We start from the raw sequence: 15479 nt of genomic DNA on the forward strand, positions 1-15479 counted from the left end.
TGACAAGTTGCACATTCCAGAATTACTGCTCTAACTTACAGTAACAATGACACCAATATGGTGATTCTGGGAGCATAATTTAAAGAAACTACTACAGTATTAATTGCTTTTGACTCTGTTATCTTAAAAATCAGAGTTTATGTATCCTGACTCTGAGCAAAATAGTTATCCCAGGAAAGCATAGGACACTTATATCCTGGTGCTGTGCACCCTGACACAGTGTTTTCACTCTGCTTGGAGGCACAGTAGGAGTAACAAGTTCACAGGGCTTGTCACCAGACACAGGTTCAAACTGTCTTACAGGTTTTTTAAAACACAGGACCTTTGCGTATTTATCTTTTCTCTGATACTCACCTTCTTTCTCCTCTGCAAAGCGGGAATAAGATTTTATCATGTTATGAAGATAGACTCGTGTGTGTGTGTGTGTGTGTGTGTTTAAGTTTAGTGCCTATTACACACTGCAACTTAGAATAAACCAAGGACTAGAGCAATGAGCATTCAAGAGTCAGCTACTCCACAAAGGTAAGTTAAATGAGAAGACACTAAACTTGTCAGGTGCATGGGGGAACCTGCACTTTTCTGTAAGTGATATGATGGTCAGAGAAGCCAGATTCTAGTAAAGCTTAAAAAGGAACCTAGGGAAAAAAAGTAAACAAAACAACTTCAGAGTATGGATAATTTCCATACTCTCGTGGACAATATAACTATTACAGTCCATGTTTTAAATCAGGCGGCTTTGTAGACCTTATGTAAGCAAGTATCTTACGAACTGTGGCCCTCCTCCTAACCTGGTATGTGCTGGAGGTAGTGACACTCGCAGGGTGTGTTATGGTTTCACTTGGAATGCTCCTGAAAAGGCTTGGCTACTAATAAAGCCATGTTCTGAGAAGTTACTCAGTTATGAGGGTCTTGACCTCAATTCCTAGGAAGGTATGGAAAAACTTGGGAGGTGAAACTTAGCTAAAGGGAAATGGGTATTTAATGTGTGCCCTTGGAGGCTGTGCAATAATTTCCAATCCCTTAAAACAACTTATATTCACTCATCCATTTCAGGGTGTGGTAAGAGCATGTGTAATGCTCACATGTGCACATTCTGTGCAGGGACATCTGCTTGTAGAAACCAGAGGTCAATGAGTGTCGTTTTCTATCACTTCCTACACTATCACCTTTTTACATTGCTTGTTTATTTTTTATGTGTGCAGGGGAGGTGACTGGAGACCTACGTATGCTGCAGCACACAGAAGAACAGAGGACAACTTTTGGGAGTCCATTCTCTTTCTACCGTGTAAGATCCACCACAAGTTTCCAGACACTTCTCTCTTTCTCTGCCTCTGGTCTGCTAAAAGCTGGCCACTCTGTTCCACTGCAGGTTCCTGACAATGATGCTCTGCCTCACCAAAACAATGATGCCAAGTAGCCTTGGGCTGATGAAAATGAGTCAAAACAAATCTTTTCTTCTTCAAATTGATGTCTAGGGTATTCTGTCATAGTGATTTTAGAACACTAACACAGAGAAATTACAAAACTAAAAAGAAAATAAATGTAGAAAAAGTGAATCTGTGCCCTTCAGTAATGTATCACCTATTTATAAGTAGGCAATGTCCTGAGCAGGAAAGAAAGTATGAGGCTACAGGGTTGGCTGGCACAGGCTTATAATCTCAGCTACTCAAGAAGCTGAGACAGGAAGACTGAAAGTAGCCTGTCTAGGCTTCAGAGTGAATTCAGGTCAACCTGGTAACAGCAAGACCCTTTCTGAAAGTTTTCAAGATTATAAAAGGGCTGGGGTAGGATAATAAATCAGTGGCAAGGTGCCTGCCTAACATGAAAATGGTCCTCAGGTCAATCCCCAGTACTGCAAAAAAGGGAAGGAGTAAAGAAGTGACAGTGTTGCCTCCCCCTGAGCATGGCCTCACAGCCTCTCTATCTGTCTATCTCAGGAAGGGTATGGACCTTCATTCAACAGAGCCAAACCACACACACATAATCTAAAGTCCTTTAATAATAAAACTCTGATTGCTGTCTACTCAGAATTGTTTTCGTTAGTTAATGCTACTGTCCTACATTTTATAATTAGGTCTTTACTTGTGACTTTTTTTGGTATAATATTTATTTACTATTTATACAGTTTTCTGCCTGCATGTATGCCTGCAGGCCAGAAGAAGGTACCAGCTCTCACTATAGATGGTTGTGAGCTACCATGTGGTTGCTGGGAATTGAACTCATGACCTCTGGAGGAGCAGCCATTGCTCTTAACCCCTGAGCCTACTTCTTAAACACAATTGTTTCTTTTTTAGAAAAGGACAACCACTTCTTAACAAATACTTTAAAACTAAACAGATCAATGCGTAATTCAATTAATATTTTCAAATACACTTAAGAGAGAGATATTTACATTTCTATTATGACGTAACTACTTATTAAGTTTAGAAACTTAATGAGTTCTACCAGAATAATAGCTAAAGGGTGAATCCAGGACTTGAAGTCAGATCGTCTAAGTACAGTATCTGTTTCATTTACTTTATCATTGTTCTTGATCATCCTTGGGGTAATAACAAGAATTTCACCAATTTCAAATAGTTTATATCTTTATACATACGCACCTTGATTCTCTTTGGTGTTTTGTTCACCCACCTCCCAACCCCACGATGTTCTTTCCATGGTTTTTGTGTGTGGAGACTATCTTCCTTAATGTTGCTTCCAGCTTACACTTGAGACAGGGTTTCTTAAAACCCAGAGCTTACAGAAACAGTTTACCTATCAGCTTGCCCTGAGAGCCCCATGTCTGCCATCAGCCTGGAATTACAGGGCCTAACAAGCATTTTCTGTGGGTCCTGGGGATCTGCACTCCAGCACTCTTGCTTGCATGGTGAGCACTTTAACCAATGCACCAACTCCCCAGAACATTTATTTTGTTTTCCTCAATCGTTTGCACATTAATAAATAAGTTTCTAAGAAAAGCTTTAACCATGTTTTATAGATTCTCCTATGTAACTCTTTAATTGCTGAAGACTAACACTAACTGTATATAAAGGCTTTGTCAGGAATACCATATATTTTTGAATCACTCTATTTTAAAAGAGGGTTTGGATGTTAAATTATTATTCTAAGAAAGAACCTGCCCCCTAAGGTCAGGCATGGTAGTACAGGTTTGTAATCCTGACATTCACAGACTGAGGCAGGAGGATCAAGACTTCCAGGCCACCACGGCCCACATAGTAACTCTGATTCAAAAACACAGAACAGGAAGTTACAGAGTTCAGCAGTCAGGAGCACTTCTATTCTTGCAGAGAAGCTGGGTTCAGCTCAAAGCACCCATATGAGGAGGCTGACCACCACTTGTCACTTTAGTTCCAAGAGGTCTAATGCCTTCTTCTGGCCTGTGTAGGTACCAAGTATGTATGGGGTACACATACATACAGGTAGGCATTCACACATATGCATAAAATAGACATAAATAAACCTTTAAAGTAAAAGTGTATAAAATGTAAAAAGGACTTTATTAAAATAAAAATGGCTATCATATATTTATTACAAAAAATTTAATGCAAATAAACTAGACTAATATCAGTACACAAATAGGATACTTTGATGAATATTACTTATGAATAAAATTTTAATTAACTTACCAATTGGCTGGGATGAAGTACAAATTAAATAAAGCTAGGTATTAAATCTCTTGTGGAAAAACTAAAAAACATTACTTTATGATTGAAGTCTGACCTAAAGTCCCATTAGCCATCTTATAAATGTAGCTTCATAAATAAAACTTTAGCAAAATCTATTAATCCTACCAGAAAAAGAAAATCAACACAAAGAATCTACTGTAGATGTAGCACACAGCAGAATTTACAGACATAGCTGACCCACAGCATTTAAGTATCTGGAGCATCTGTACCTGTTCTTCATTAGACGAACCTCTCTCTTTCGTGCTGCTTCTTCAGCAGGCTGTGTAGGAAGTGCTGGGGAGGACGCCATAACAACTCCTGGGGCAATGGTGCTAGTGGGCGCTGTGCGGATCTGGTATGTCTGTACATCGCCAGAGGCGGCTGCAAAAAAGAGGGAACAAGGTATCAGACACAGAAATACTACAATTTAATTCAACTGTGTGTCAATCAATCTAAACATAACTAGATTAGAAGAAAGCAGGGAACATGATTCTGGCTAAAAAGAAGACCCCAATTTACTGTACTATCAGTACAGGTACAGGTAAGGATGTCTCCGTGTCCTATATTTATGTTGTATTAGAATGGAGATCTCGTCTGTGGTTTACGAGCTTACCAACCTTAAGTCTAAAAGGAAAGTGGGGCCCAACATAGATGATCTTCCTAGATATAATCCTCAGTGTCTTCCTTTGATTTGGATATATTCACATTAAGAAATTTCAAGTAAACTCTTTCCACGACATAAAAACGACCACGATTTTTCATAATATAGCAAAATGGAAGAGAAAATAAGCATATGGTCAACTATTATAAATTTCTAATTCAAACAAAACTCAAAGCACGAAAAAGTGGACTATTTGATGTTAATCATGGTATATGTAAATCAACGTTGATTTTAGTGTAAGTGATAATAAATAAATAAACTCAAGCTGAATTTGTTTCTTTTTAGTTTTCTGAGATAATATCTCACTGTGTAGCCCTGGCTGTCCTGAGACTTTCTATGTAGACCAGGTTGGCATAAAACTCAACAGGTCCACCTGCCTCTGCCTCCCAAGTGCCAAGATTAAAGGTGTGTATAAACTCACTCAGCTTTGAATTTTTCTAACCATACAATCTATCATATGTAAAAAGAAACAAAATAACTATTTTATTTGCTTCTAAAAACAGCTTGATGATATACTTTCCTAACAAGTAACCTAACACAATGTGAAAGACATTGAAGGTCTTTGTAAAATCATCCTTATCAGTTAAAAATACCAATTGTATTGTTTTGAGGAACAAAGATTTATATACTAAACATGTTACCATATTCAAACTGACGTTGAGAATTCAAATTCACTGACATCCTGCTTTACAATTTTTTGAGTACCTGCATGTAAAGTGAAAAGGTGTTTTACTCCCACTAATAAGCAAAATATCTTTTCAAATATCATTGGTCTAATAACAAGATATATAGTATAAATGTATTAGGAATTGTTAAATAAAAGACTCCCTACTTGGTGTTTTGGTATCATACAAAAGTAATTATCCACGAATGAAGGGATATAACTGTCATTAACACGGACAACATTTATTATTGACAAAAATATTTTTAGAAGCAAATGTTATTATTTTATGGTCTATGAATTTTTAATTTGGTATAAACTATGAACTGTTCAAATGGAGAATAGTTAACACTCTCCAGACTGCTCAAATGAAGGGAAAAACAAAAATCCTTTAGTCCACTGAGGACTTAAGGACAATTTGTTCTTCAACAAGCAGATGATTTACATGACAAATGTTCTTTTGGAATGTTTTTTCTGAAATCAAAATTGATGAATTCAGAAAAAAAGATGTAAGTTTCTTTTAAATAAAAATTAAAACAAAACAAAACAGCAGAATCCACTAAAAACTCTTTACTAGTGACTTAGCACCCATGAGGTGTGTGTGTGTGTGTGTGTGTGTGTTGGGGAAGGCCCATAGTAGATGGGTGCTACTGGAGGCCACGTAGCCTAGCTATGATTTCCTTAGTTTTTCTTCTACTTTATCCTGTTTCTTCTATTCCTGACTCCTGAAGGTATTCAAGATAGGTATTACCCTTTTAAAGTTGAAAGAGTTGTTTTATGCCATGACATTTTTGTCCAAGTGGAACGGAAAATTTCCTAAGAAATACTTATTTATGTATTAATTACATATCTAAATCTTTAATATCTAAATCTATGCTGAAAAATAACTATTGCTTTGCAATATACTTACTTTTCATGAGAATATACATTAACTTTAAAAATAATGTACCATACGTATGAATTCTTAATTCTATTACCTTGAACAACAACTTGGTTGCTGGGCACTAGAATCTGCTGTCCATCAGTGGTCTGTGCATATTGTAGAATAGTAGTACCCGGCTGAGTGGCAGCTGCATTGGTCATGGTTAATGTCTGCAGGCCCTGTACCCCATCGGTACCATTGTTAGCCAGCTGTATTGCTCCTCCCTGGGTAATGGCAACTAAAACCCAATGAATTTTATTGTTACAAGTTTAATTAAAACCACATAAGACTTTTAAAACACACTAAACCCATGCAATTAGCAAAGCATAACCTACGAGAAATTATTCTAGAAAATAACATCACCAAGAAAGACTTGGTATATTCAAGTAAATGTGTACTCAGGAAACCATATCCAATTTCTATAATTTCTACAAGTACAAGAAGTGTACTCTACAAACTATACTATAATAAATAATGTGTAATAACAATATAAAAAGTAAGTGAAAAATTCAAATTCTTTTTGAACTTACTTAAACTCTAAGGAGGTCCTACTTCACAACAATACTTTCCTTTACAGCCCCATTACTGCCTCATATACTGTTTAATATCTGTTGCCTTAACTGTAAACACATTTCTTCTAGGTAGGAAATTAGTTAACATAAGGAGCACCCAATAAATGTGTGTATAATTAATAGAGCCATTTGTCAGTGAATTGCAATTTATTAACTCTGTCAGTAGTGAACTTAAACAGCCATGTGAGTGGCAGGACACTTTTCAAGGGGCTAAAGCAGAAAAATCACTTTAGCGTAGGAGTTTGAGACTAGACTAGGAAAAATAGCAAGATCCCATCTCAAAATAAACAACAAAGTAAATCATATTTTTAAAGAAGAAATCAGTAATACAGAGCTTGATATAAATGTTCAAGGCTTTGGGTTCAGTCTCCAGCACCTACAGCCTATCATCCCCACATAACTTCATTAATTAAAGATGTGAAATTTCCTGGATCTTAGTTATTATGAGTGTCTCATGAAGTTTAAAATTATTAAGCCCAAGATCATTACTGAGATAGTTTCTCACTAGTTCTAAGCTCCATCTTTGAGTCCTCAGTCTTCCACTGATTATTTCATGATTAAGCACACTTGCCACTCTCTAGCAAGTGAAAAATTAATACATACTTAATAGACATTTCATTCTTAAAAAACCCTAAATCACCTTTATACAACAGCACATAGAAAAAGTTAACTGAAAATAAGTTATTACCTTGCTTGGAAGACATAATCTTTTAGACACCAGAATTGAAAATTATGATTGAATCCTTCTCAGACAAATCTTCCAAGGATCAAGTTTTCCAAAAAAGACTAAAAATTATAATTTTAGCTAAGCAATTTCATAATGTGTGTGTGTGACCGCATTAGAGCTGGAGATCAAACTTTCAAGCAGGGTAGGAATGCACTCTACCAATTGACTTATGTTCCTAGGTCTCCATAATGGATTGTAATTGTAATAAAAGGAAAGTAAAAAAAAAAAAAAAAAAAAAAAAAAAAAAAAAAAAAAAAAAAAAAAAGGAATCAATGTATCGAACTTAAGGAGGTTACTGTTTATCAGAAGTGAATTAGTGTGGGATTGATTAGCAGTAAGCTCTGGGAAATTATAGCAGTCTGGGTGATATGTACATAGAAAACTCATAAATCACTGCTCAATCAAGAGATCTAAGTTAATGGTTATTATTTGGTCATTTTATCAAGATGATAAATTTGTGGAAATTAACATACTAGCATATACAATCCTCCTGTGTTAGCTAATCCCAGGTTTTACTATCTTATATGTGAAAAAAAAGTCTAAGGATTATTCTACAATTAATTTTGTAAGATTACTTGAAAGGATAGGGAGAGATGGTCCAACAGTTAAAAGCACTGGCTGCTCTTTCAGAGGACCTGGTTTCTACTCCCAGCCTACAAGGAGTCTCATAGCCATTTGCAACCAGTGTTAGGGAACTGGACACCCTCTTTTGGCCTCTGCAGGCACTGCACACATCTGGTGCACAAAATAAGTAAGTAAGTAAGTAAGTAAGTAAGTAAGTAAGTAAGTAAGTAAGTAAGTAAGTAAGTAAGTAAGTAAATAGAAAAATGATAATAATAATAATAATAAATAAATAAATAAAAAATAATCCATACACATAAAAATACATGAACTGCTTGAAAGAATCAGAAGGCTAACAAAATCAAATCTTCATTTCTCATATAGAACTAATTTGCAAATTCAAATGTATTTAACACCAATTTTTTCTTGGTTATACAGCAATGAGCTCAAAGTAAAGGGAAGGAAGAAACTAGATATGAAAAGATATAGGATAGTCCATTAAGCAAGAACTTGCTTTTGTTATTTTTCATGGAAATCCAAAAACATCTGTTCTTAGATAACAGATGTGTAGTTGTTGTAAACATTAAATAAGGTCATATATATATATTTTTTTCTTGAAAATGTCTCATCTAAGACTTAACCATGTTTTTAACGTATATTTACCTGTACACTTGATTATTTTAAAACTGTATGACAGTCTTCTTTCTTTCTTTTTTTAAATTATTTATTTATTTGGTTTTTTGAGACAGGATTTCTCTGTGTAGCCTTGTTTGTCCTGGACTCACTTTGTAGATCAGGCTGGCCTCAAACTCACAGAGATCCACCCACCTCTACCTCCCTGAGCTGTAATTACAGGTGTGCACCACCACACCCAGCCAAGTGAAGATAGTTTTGACAAAACCAAATTCATTAAAATGAAAAGAGAAAGATAACTGTAACTTGTATCTCTAGGTATAATTACTACCAAGAAATACAAACTAAGGAAATATAATTATGTTGTATTTTAACCTAAATAAATAATATAGATAGAATTAAAGTGACTGCTGAAATTCTGTACAATATGTATAGGACTTATAGAAAAACTAGAATGAAAAAGAAGAAAGGGATTTATATAATCCTTCCTACTGGGAAAGGATAAGAAAGAAGTTTACAGTTTATAGATATAAAACCTCTAACCGTTAAATTTTGATAACCATGTTAATTTTACAAGTTATAAAACACAGGACCGTAGAGATGACTTAGCGGTTAAGAGCACTGAGTACTCTTCCAAAAGACCTGAATTCAATTCCCAGCACCCACATGGTGATTAACAACCCTAACTTCAGTTCCAGGGGATCCAATACCCTCTCCTGGCCCCTATAGGCCACACATACATGTGGAATTGACATACATGCAGGCAAAGTACACATACATATAAAATAAAAATTAAAAATAAATAAGAAAATACATGTGAGTATTCATTATATTGTTTCTTAGTGGAAAAAAAAAATCAAGAACATAATATTAAGAGCTGCAGAGAAGCTCAGTGGTTAAGAACACTGTCTACTCTTCCGGAGGTCCTGAGTTCAATTCTGGGCAACCACATGGTGGCTCACAACCATCTATACTGGGGTCTGACACCCTCTTCTGGCATGCAGGTTTATATGCAGACAGAACACATTAAAAAAAAAAAAAAAGAAAATTTTTTAAAGAGCTGTTAGTTTAATAAAAAGGAACATAATACTCAATCAGTTTCATCAAAGGCACTTATGCATGTAAAGACAATAGTAGATAAAAATGAATAAAGCTTAAAAAAAATCTCAAAGTACTAATATAGTATATGTAACTATTATTATTCAGTTGCTAGAGGTGTTTGAAAAATAAAGTATCTAAGGGCATTGATAGCTAATCCAGTACTTCTTCCTTTCAGCTTCTGTATGTCTCTTCTAAAAATCATTCTTTCTCGTTCAAATGAGACTTTCGGCAGTAGAAAATCTATTCCTGACAGAATGTTATTCCCCTCGGGATGGAGGAGAAAGAAATCTTGTACAATGTCAGAAAAGAACCATCTTGAGTAATTATAATTATCTGGATATGAAATTATATTAAAGTAAACACATACACAGATATGGCAGGGAGATGTGCCTTTTACAGTCACCAACAATTTAAGAAGGAAAAAAAATTATCTAAGCTTACTTAGCTCAGTTATCATAGACAATACTTTATCAGAAATGCCATCCCTAAGGGTGAGACAGATGACTTAGTATCTAAGAACACTTAATCCTCCTGTAGAGGACTCAGGCTTGGTTCCCAGCACCCATATAGGTGGCTCACAAGTATCTGTCACTCTATTTCCAAAGGACCTGATCCAAAGGCTTCTCAGAGCAGCTGCACACAAGTGATGCATATAAATTCATGTACACACACACACGCAAATAAAAATAATATATCTTTTAAAATGCCCTCCCTTACAATATCAAAAGTTTCAGTGTTGGGAAAGCTAAAAATTTTGCTTTAGGAATCTATTTTAAATACAGCTGGAATGAAAATTACAAGCAGACAAACCAACTTTATGCTGAAATTAAAAATCTAGAAATTTGTGCGTGAATCATATAAGAGACAGGTTGGAAGGCAAAGATAGAGTAATAGAAAAAAGAAAGTTACATTTCCTCAAATACCTTTTATCAATTTAAAAGTACTAACTAGTTGATTCAGGTAAAAGAACCAAAAGAGGAAGAGGTAAGACAGAATCAACGGCAGGACAGATATGAAATAAGGACTGTAATGGTTGTGAAAAGAGGCCTTTACTTTCAAAAAAGCAAGGCAGGGCTGGATAGATGGTTCACCAGCTAGGAGTACTCGTTGTCCTTGCAAAGGACCTGGGTACATTCTCAGGACCACATGGTGGCTTACAACTATCCATAATTCTAATTTTAGGGGACTCGCACCTCATCTTCTGACCTCTGTAGACACTAAGTACACACACGATACACATACATACATGTAGGCAAAACACTAATACACACAGTCATTTTTTTCTATTATCTTTTTTTTTTTTTGGGGGGGGGGAAGGTCTGTATCTGTGTAGCATAGTATGCAGATCAAACTGGCTTCAAACTCAAGAGACTGTCAGGCTTTACCTCTTTGAGTGCTGGGATTATAGGCATGTTCTTCCATGCTGGCACACAGATTTTTTCTAAAACTGAAGAACTGACAGTGACTGTCAGTTTTACCAGTTATGTTAATATCATAAGTCACTATATACCTTTTATATAAAAACGAGCAATAATGGAATACACTGGTAGACTATAACCAAACTACTCTTACCTGAAACACTAAGCACAGAGTTTTGTTTTTGTTTTTTCCTCTCTCAATGATTTCTTTTCCTTTCATGTACATTGTTTTTTTTTTTTTTTTCCTTTGTTTGTTTGTTTGTTTTTTTGCCTGCATGTATGTCTAGGTGAGGCTGTCAGATCCCCTGGAACTAGTCACAGACAACTGTGAGCTGCCATGTGGGTGCTGGGAATTGAACGCAGGTCCTTTGGAAGAGCAGCCAGTGCTCTTATCACTGAGCTAACTCTCCAGCCCAAGCACAAAGATTTTTAAATAATATTTTTAGAAGGTAATAAGATTAAGTAAAAATAGTTAAATTGTTGGAACTATTTTTGGCCTTAGTCACAATGTTTTCCTTACCTGAAAACACAACATCAAAAACTAACATCTTCTCGTAACATTATGAAAACTAAAATCTAAACATTTAGTCCCTCAAAACCTTCTTGACTTCTTCATGCACCTACACTAAACTGAAGAAAATGCAACTGACTTACACACTCACATACCCCTAACAAAGAAAGGAAAGCCTTTCTGTTACAGATTTCTGACAGTAGGGCAAACAATAACGGCAGCTAAAGCCTTGGCATTTATCATTTCCTTAAGGAGAATCTAACCATTTTCCTTCTCACTTTTCGTAACAGAAAAACTTGTTACTCACTATACTGCCCACTGCTAGTTTGGTAAATTGGGGTTGGCACCGTTACAGTGGTGATGGCAGGGGCCGAAGTTTCCTCTTCCGACTTTTCTTCTTCAATCCTTGGCACTCCTGGTGCATCAGAAGATAAGTCATTCAAAATTTTCCTAGAAAAATAAGAAGCCATTTTAATTAAAAACAAAAACAAAAACAAAACAACACTAAGTATAAGTAGAGATTAGAAAACTGCGAATGTATAGGACAAAAGTTTAAACACATGAAAAACACAAATAAAGTTCAATTAGGTGTTGTTGTTGACGGGGGGGGAGGGGGGAAGGATGTAATAAAAAAAACTACACTATTTATTTACTTTATAGTCCCTCCCTCCCTCTCTCTGTGTATTTTATCTACCTATACCTATACCTGATGCCTGTATACGCCAGAAGAGGCCACTGCATACCCTACAACTACAGTTACACATAGTTGTGAGCCACTCTAAGTGACCTGGGGATTGAAGCCAGATCCTTTGGAAGAGGAGCCAGTGCTCTTAACCCTCTGAGCCATCTCTCTCTCCAGCCTCCACAAGCCATATATATGTGTGTGTATACACACATACACACTCATTCATCCATCCATCCATCCATCCATCCCCCCATCCATCCCCCAAGACAGGGTTTCTCTATGTAGCCCTGGCTATTCTGGAACTCAACCCGTAGAGCAGACTGGCCTGGAACTCAGAGATCTGCCTGCCTCTACCTCTCAAGCTGGGATGAAAGACATGTACCACCACCTCCCAGATTATTTGGTTTTTAAGATAGTGTCTTAGTTTGAATCTCAGGTTGGCAAAGTCATAGCCTCACCCTCTCCAGTGCTGGGATTACACTACATGCCTGGCCCTAAATATGTATTCTTTAGATAACTATAAAAAACTGTAACACCAAGATATATTCCTTAATAAGAATTATGGTTGAAGTTTAAACATTACCAATTTAGTCTCACAATCTAATCCAGCTCCCCTTTGTATGAGAATCCAAACACACAGACACTACCCACATTCTAGTTCTGTTTACTCTCGACCATATTGGTTGAAAAGATAATGTTTTTGAAATAAATTCTTAATCCAGAATCAAATGTTTGAATAACTGGTTTATTTTATAAACAGTTTTGGAGACTTTACAATTATCAATATAGTATCACCCTATTTGTTTCAGCCCACTTCCTTTGCCTGCTATGATCTTTCAAGATACTCATTTTTCTAGTACCAGGACACTTATTAACCCTTATGGTTCTATCATTGGCAAATCAATATACATGGCTTCTGTTTTTTTTTTTCTTCTTCAGATCAATTACTGACGAAAATATCAAGCAAAATGAAACCAAACAGAGCAGCTTCCTGCCACAAACAAATTAACCGCTTTATAAAGATGGGCTGTTCCAATAAAAACTTATTTTAGATTATCAATTTCATTTTTTCAACCTTCCAAGCATGTTGTAAGCCTCTGTTAAGTATGTTGTTATAATATAGATATAAAGGCTATAATTCATGAATCCATAAACTTCATATAAACAGTACCCAAGTGTGAGAACCTGATTATAAGGTAAGAGAATATTATCCTTTATAACTCTCTATATGGCTTATCCCTAGAGCTTTCATTTGCTTGTAAAGCACTGTTTATTTAAATAACATCTGTTAGAATTTTGGCCAGAAAAAAAAAAACCCACAGGCAAATATTGTCTCTAATATAAAGCTGGTATCTTGTGGTTTTTGTTTTGAAGTATGAATGTGGTAGGAGACGTGTGTGGAGGTCATAGGACAACTTCGAGAAGTCGGTTCTTTTCTTCCACATGTACATGATGAAACTTAGGTCATCAACCTTGAGCAAGTATGTTTATGTGCTAGAGCCATCTGGCTGACTTGAAACTATGATTTGTGCAGCGTTTAGGAGACGTCATGTGACTTATTTAATACTTTATTGGATTTGCTTCAGGGTCAAAGGTGTTATTTACTAACAAGATATACTTCAATGTCTCAAAATCTAACACTTGCTATATTTAAAACAAAAGAGAAGGGCTAGAGAGATGGCTCAGCAGTTACTGGCTTCAATTCCAAGCACCAATGGCAGCTCACACAGGAACTCGAGTCCCGGAGGATGTAATACCCTTTTCTAGCCTCTGCAGTCCTTCATGCACTTGTGCACAGAAACATATTCAAACACACGCAAAATAAAGTAAACAGTAAAGATTATACATATAAATGCCTATAATGTTTATCTCACAATGAAACTTAAGACCATAAAATTAATTCACTAATAATACTTAGAATTAGTAATTGGGTAAGGATAGTAAAAGAGCTTAGTAGTAACTATAAATACACCGAGGAAGGAAAGGCATCAACTACCCTTTAAAAAAAGAGCAAGGCTGGTCTTGCTCCTTCTCTGGCTCAGCAGTTAGGAGCACTAGCCGCTTTGCTCTAAGACCTGTTTTGATTGCCAGCATCCACAGAATGATTCACAACCATGTGAAATTCCAGCTCCAGGGCATCCAACATCCTCTTCTGACCTCTGTTGGCACCATGTACGTATGTATAGACACATGCAGTGTAAAACACCCATACACATAAAATATAAAATAAATAATAAAGAACAGGAGAGGCTTACAAAAATTCTGAAGTTTACCGAATTCTAAAGTTAAGTTCACGAAGTTTATCCAGAAACAATAACATACATGGAACTAACTGATACATGTACTAAGTGGTTCGGACTGTCCTTTGAGACATAGACTAGGTAGATACATCACACCTAAACTCAGACAAGAGGATGCTAGCAAAGTACTGCCCTGAAAACTATTAAATACAGGTGATTGTAAAGGACCATGGCATTACCTGTAAATGTGCAGCTGAGTAGATAGTGTACCCCAGAGCAATACTATAACTCAAACGTATCCCAAACTTTCTAAAGGAAAAGCAGCAGCCTGCACAGCTACAAAAACAGAAGCCGGGGGACATGTTTTCCCAGACTGTTAAAGCAGTGCTTGTCAGCCTTCCTAATGCTGTGACTCTTTAATACAGTTCCTCATGTTGTGCTGACCCTCAATTATAAAATTATCTCATTGCTACTTCATAACTGTACTTTTGCTACTGTTATGAATCATAATGCCGATATCTGTTTCTCCAATGGTCTTTGGTAATTGGAACCCCAAGCAGAGAACTACTGTTTAGAGTAACTAGTCCTAATTGTATTGTAAACGCCAGCTTATCTGACAAGTAACTCAAGAGAAATACTCAATACAGGTACTTTCTGAAGCAGCTCTATTGCTGTTCTGACATCTTTATCTGGCAAGCACTAACCTTCCTGCATGTCCCAGACTCTAACTTTTAAATTACATACCTGTAGGAAGGCCTCCTTGAAAGAATTTCCCTTCGTTTTTGGGAATCGGTTACACTATCCACAGACTCCTGTGAATCTTCACTTTCTGCAATAGTTGAAATCTGAAAACAAAGAATAACTTTATCTTGATTATCAAATTTAGTTCTCATAAAATATTTTAGTCTAAATACAAAAAATGTATATATAATCTTATACACACTTCTGTTTTTAATGGAGACAAAAGCACCAATAAAACCCTTTTGATGATGCACAGTGACGTGAAAGTATAAGTCAAATAAACCTTTTCCTCCAAGTTGCTTTGGTCATGGTGATTCCACAGCAACAGTAACACTAACAAAGATACTGCTGTTTCCTCCAAGTCAGTAAACATCCTCTACT

General features: G+C 36.1%; 1 protein-coding gene across 4 annotated transcripts in view; it reads right to left on the minus strand.

Moving 5' to 3' along the window:
- Creb1 (cAMP responsive element binding protein 1) overlaps positions 1–15479 on the minus strand; it is a 62740-nt gene that overhangs the window by 15836 nt on the left and 31425 nt on the right. For 3 of the 4 annotated variants that reach the window (XM_055616541.1, XM_055616540.1, XM_055616539.1), the window contains 4 exons: positions 15102–15202; positions 11740–11882; positions 5965–6147; positions 3896–4046 (listed from right to left, as the gene is read on the minus strand). In XM_055616541.1, the coding sequence (XP_055472516.1) occupies positions 3896–4046; positions 5965–6147; positions 11740–11882; positions 15102–15202 (578 nt within the window). Of the gene's footprint in view, positions 1–3895; positions 4047–4967; positions 5032–5964; positions 6148–11739; positions 11883–15101; positions 15203–15479 lie in introns of those variants that run through there. The other variant, XM_055616542.1, reaches the window with a different exon arrangement.

Source organism: Psammomys obesus, unplaced genomic scaffold (assembly GCF_907164565.1).
Source record: "Psammomys obesus unplaced genomic scaffold, mPsaObe1.curated_primary_1811, whole genome shotgun sequence".
In the NCBI taxonomy this organism is placed as follows: Eukaryota; Metazoa; Chordata; class Mammalia; order Rodentia; family Muridae; genus Psammomys; species Psammomys obesus.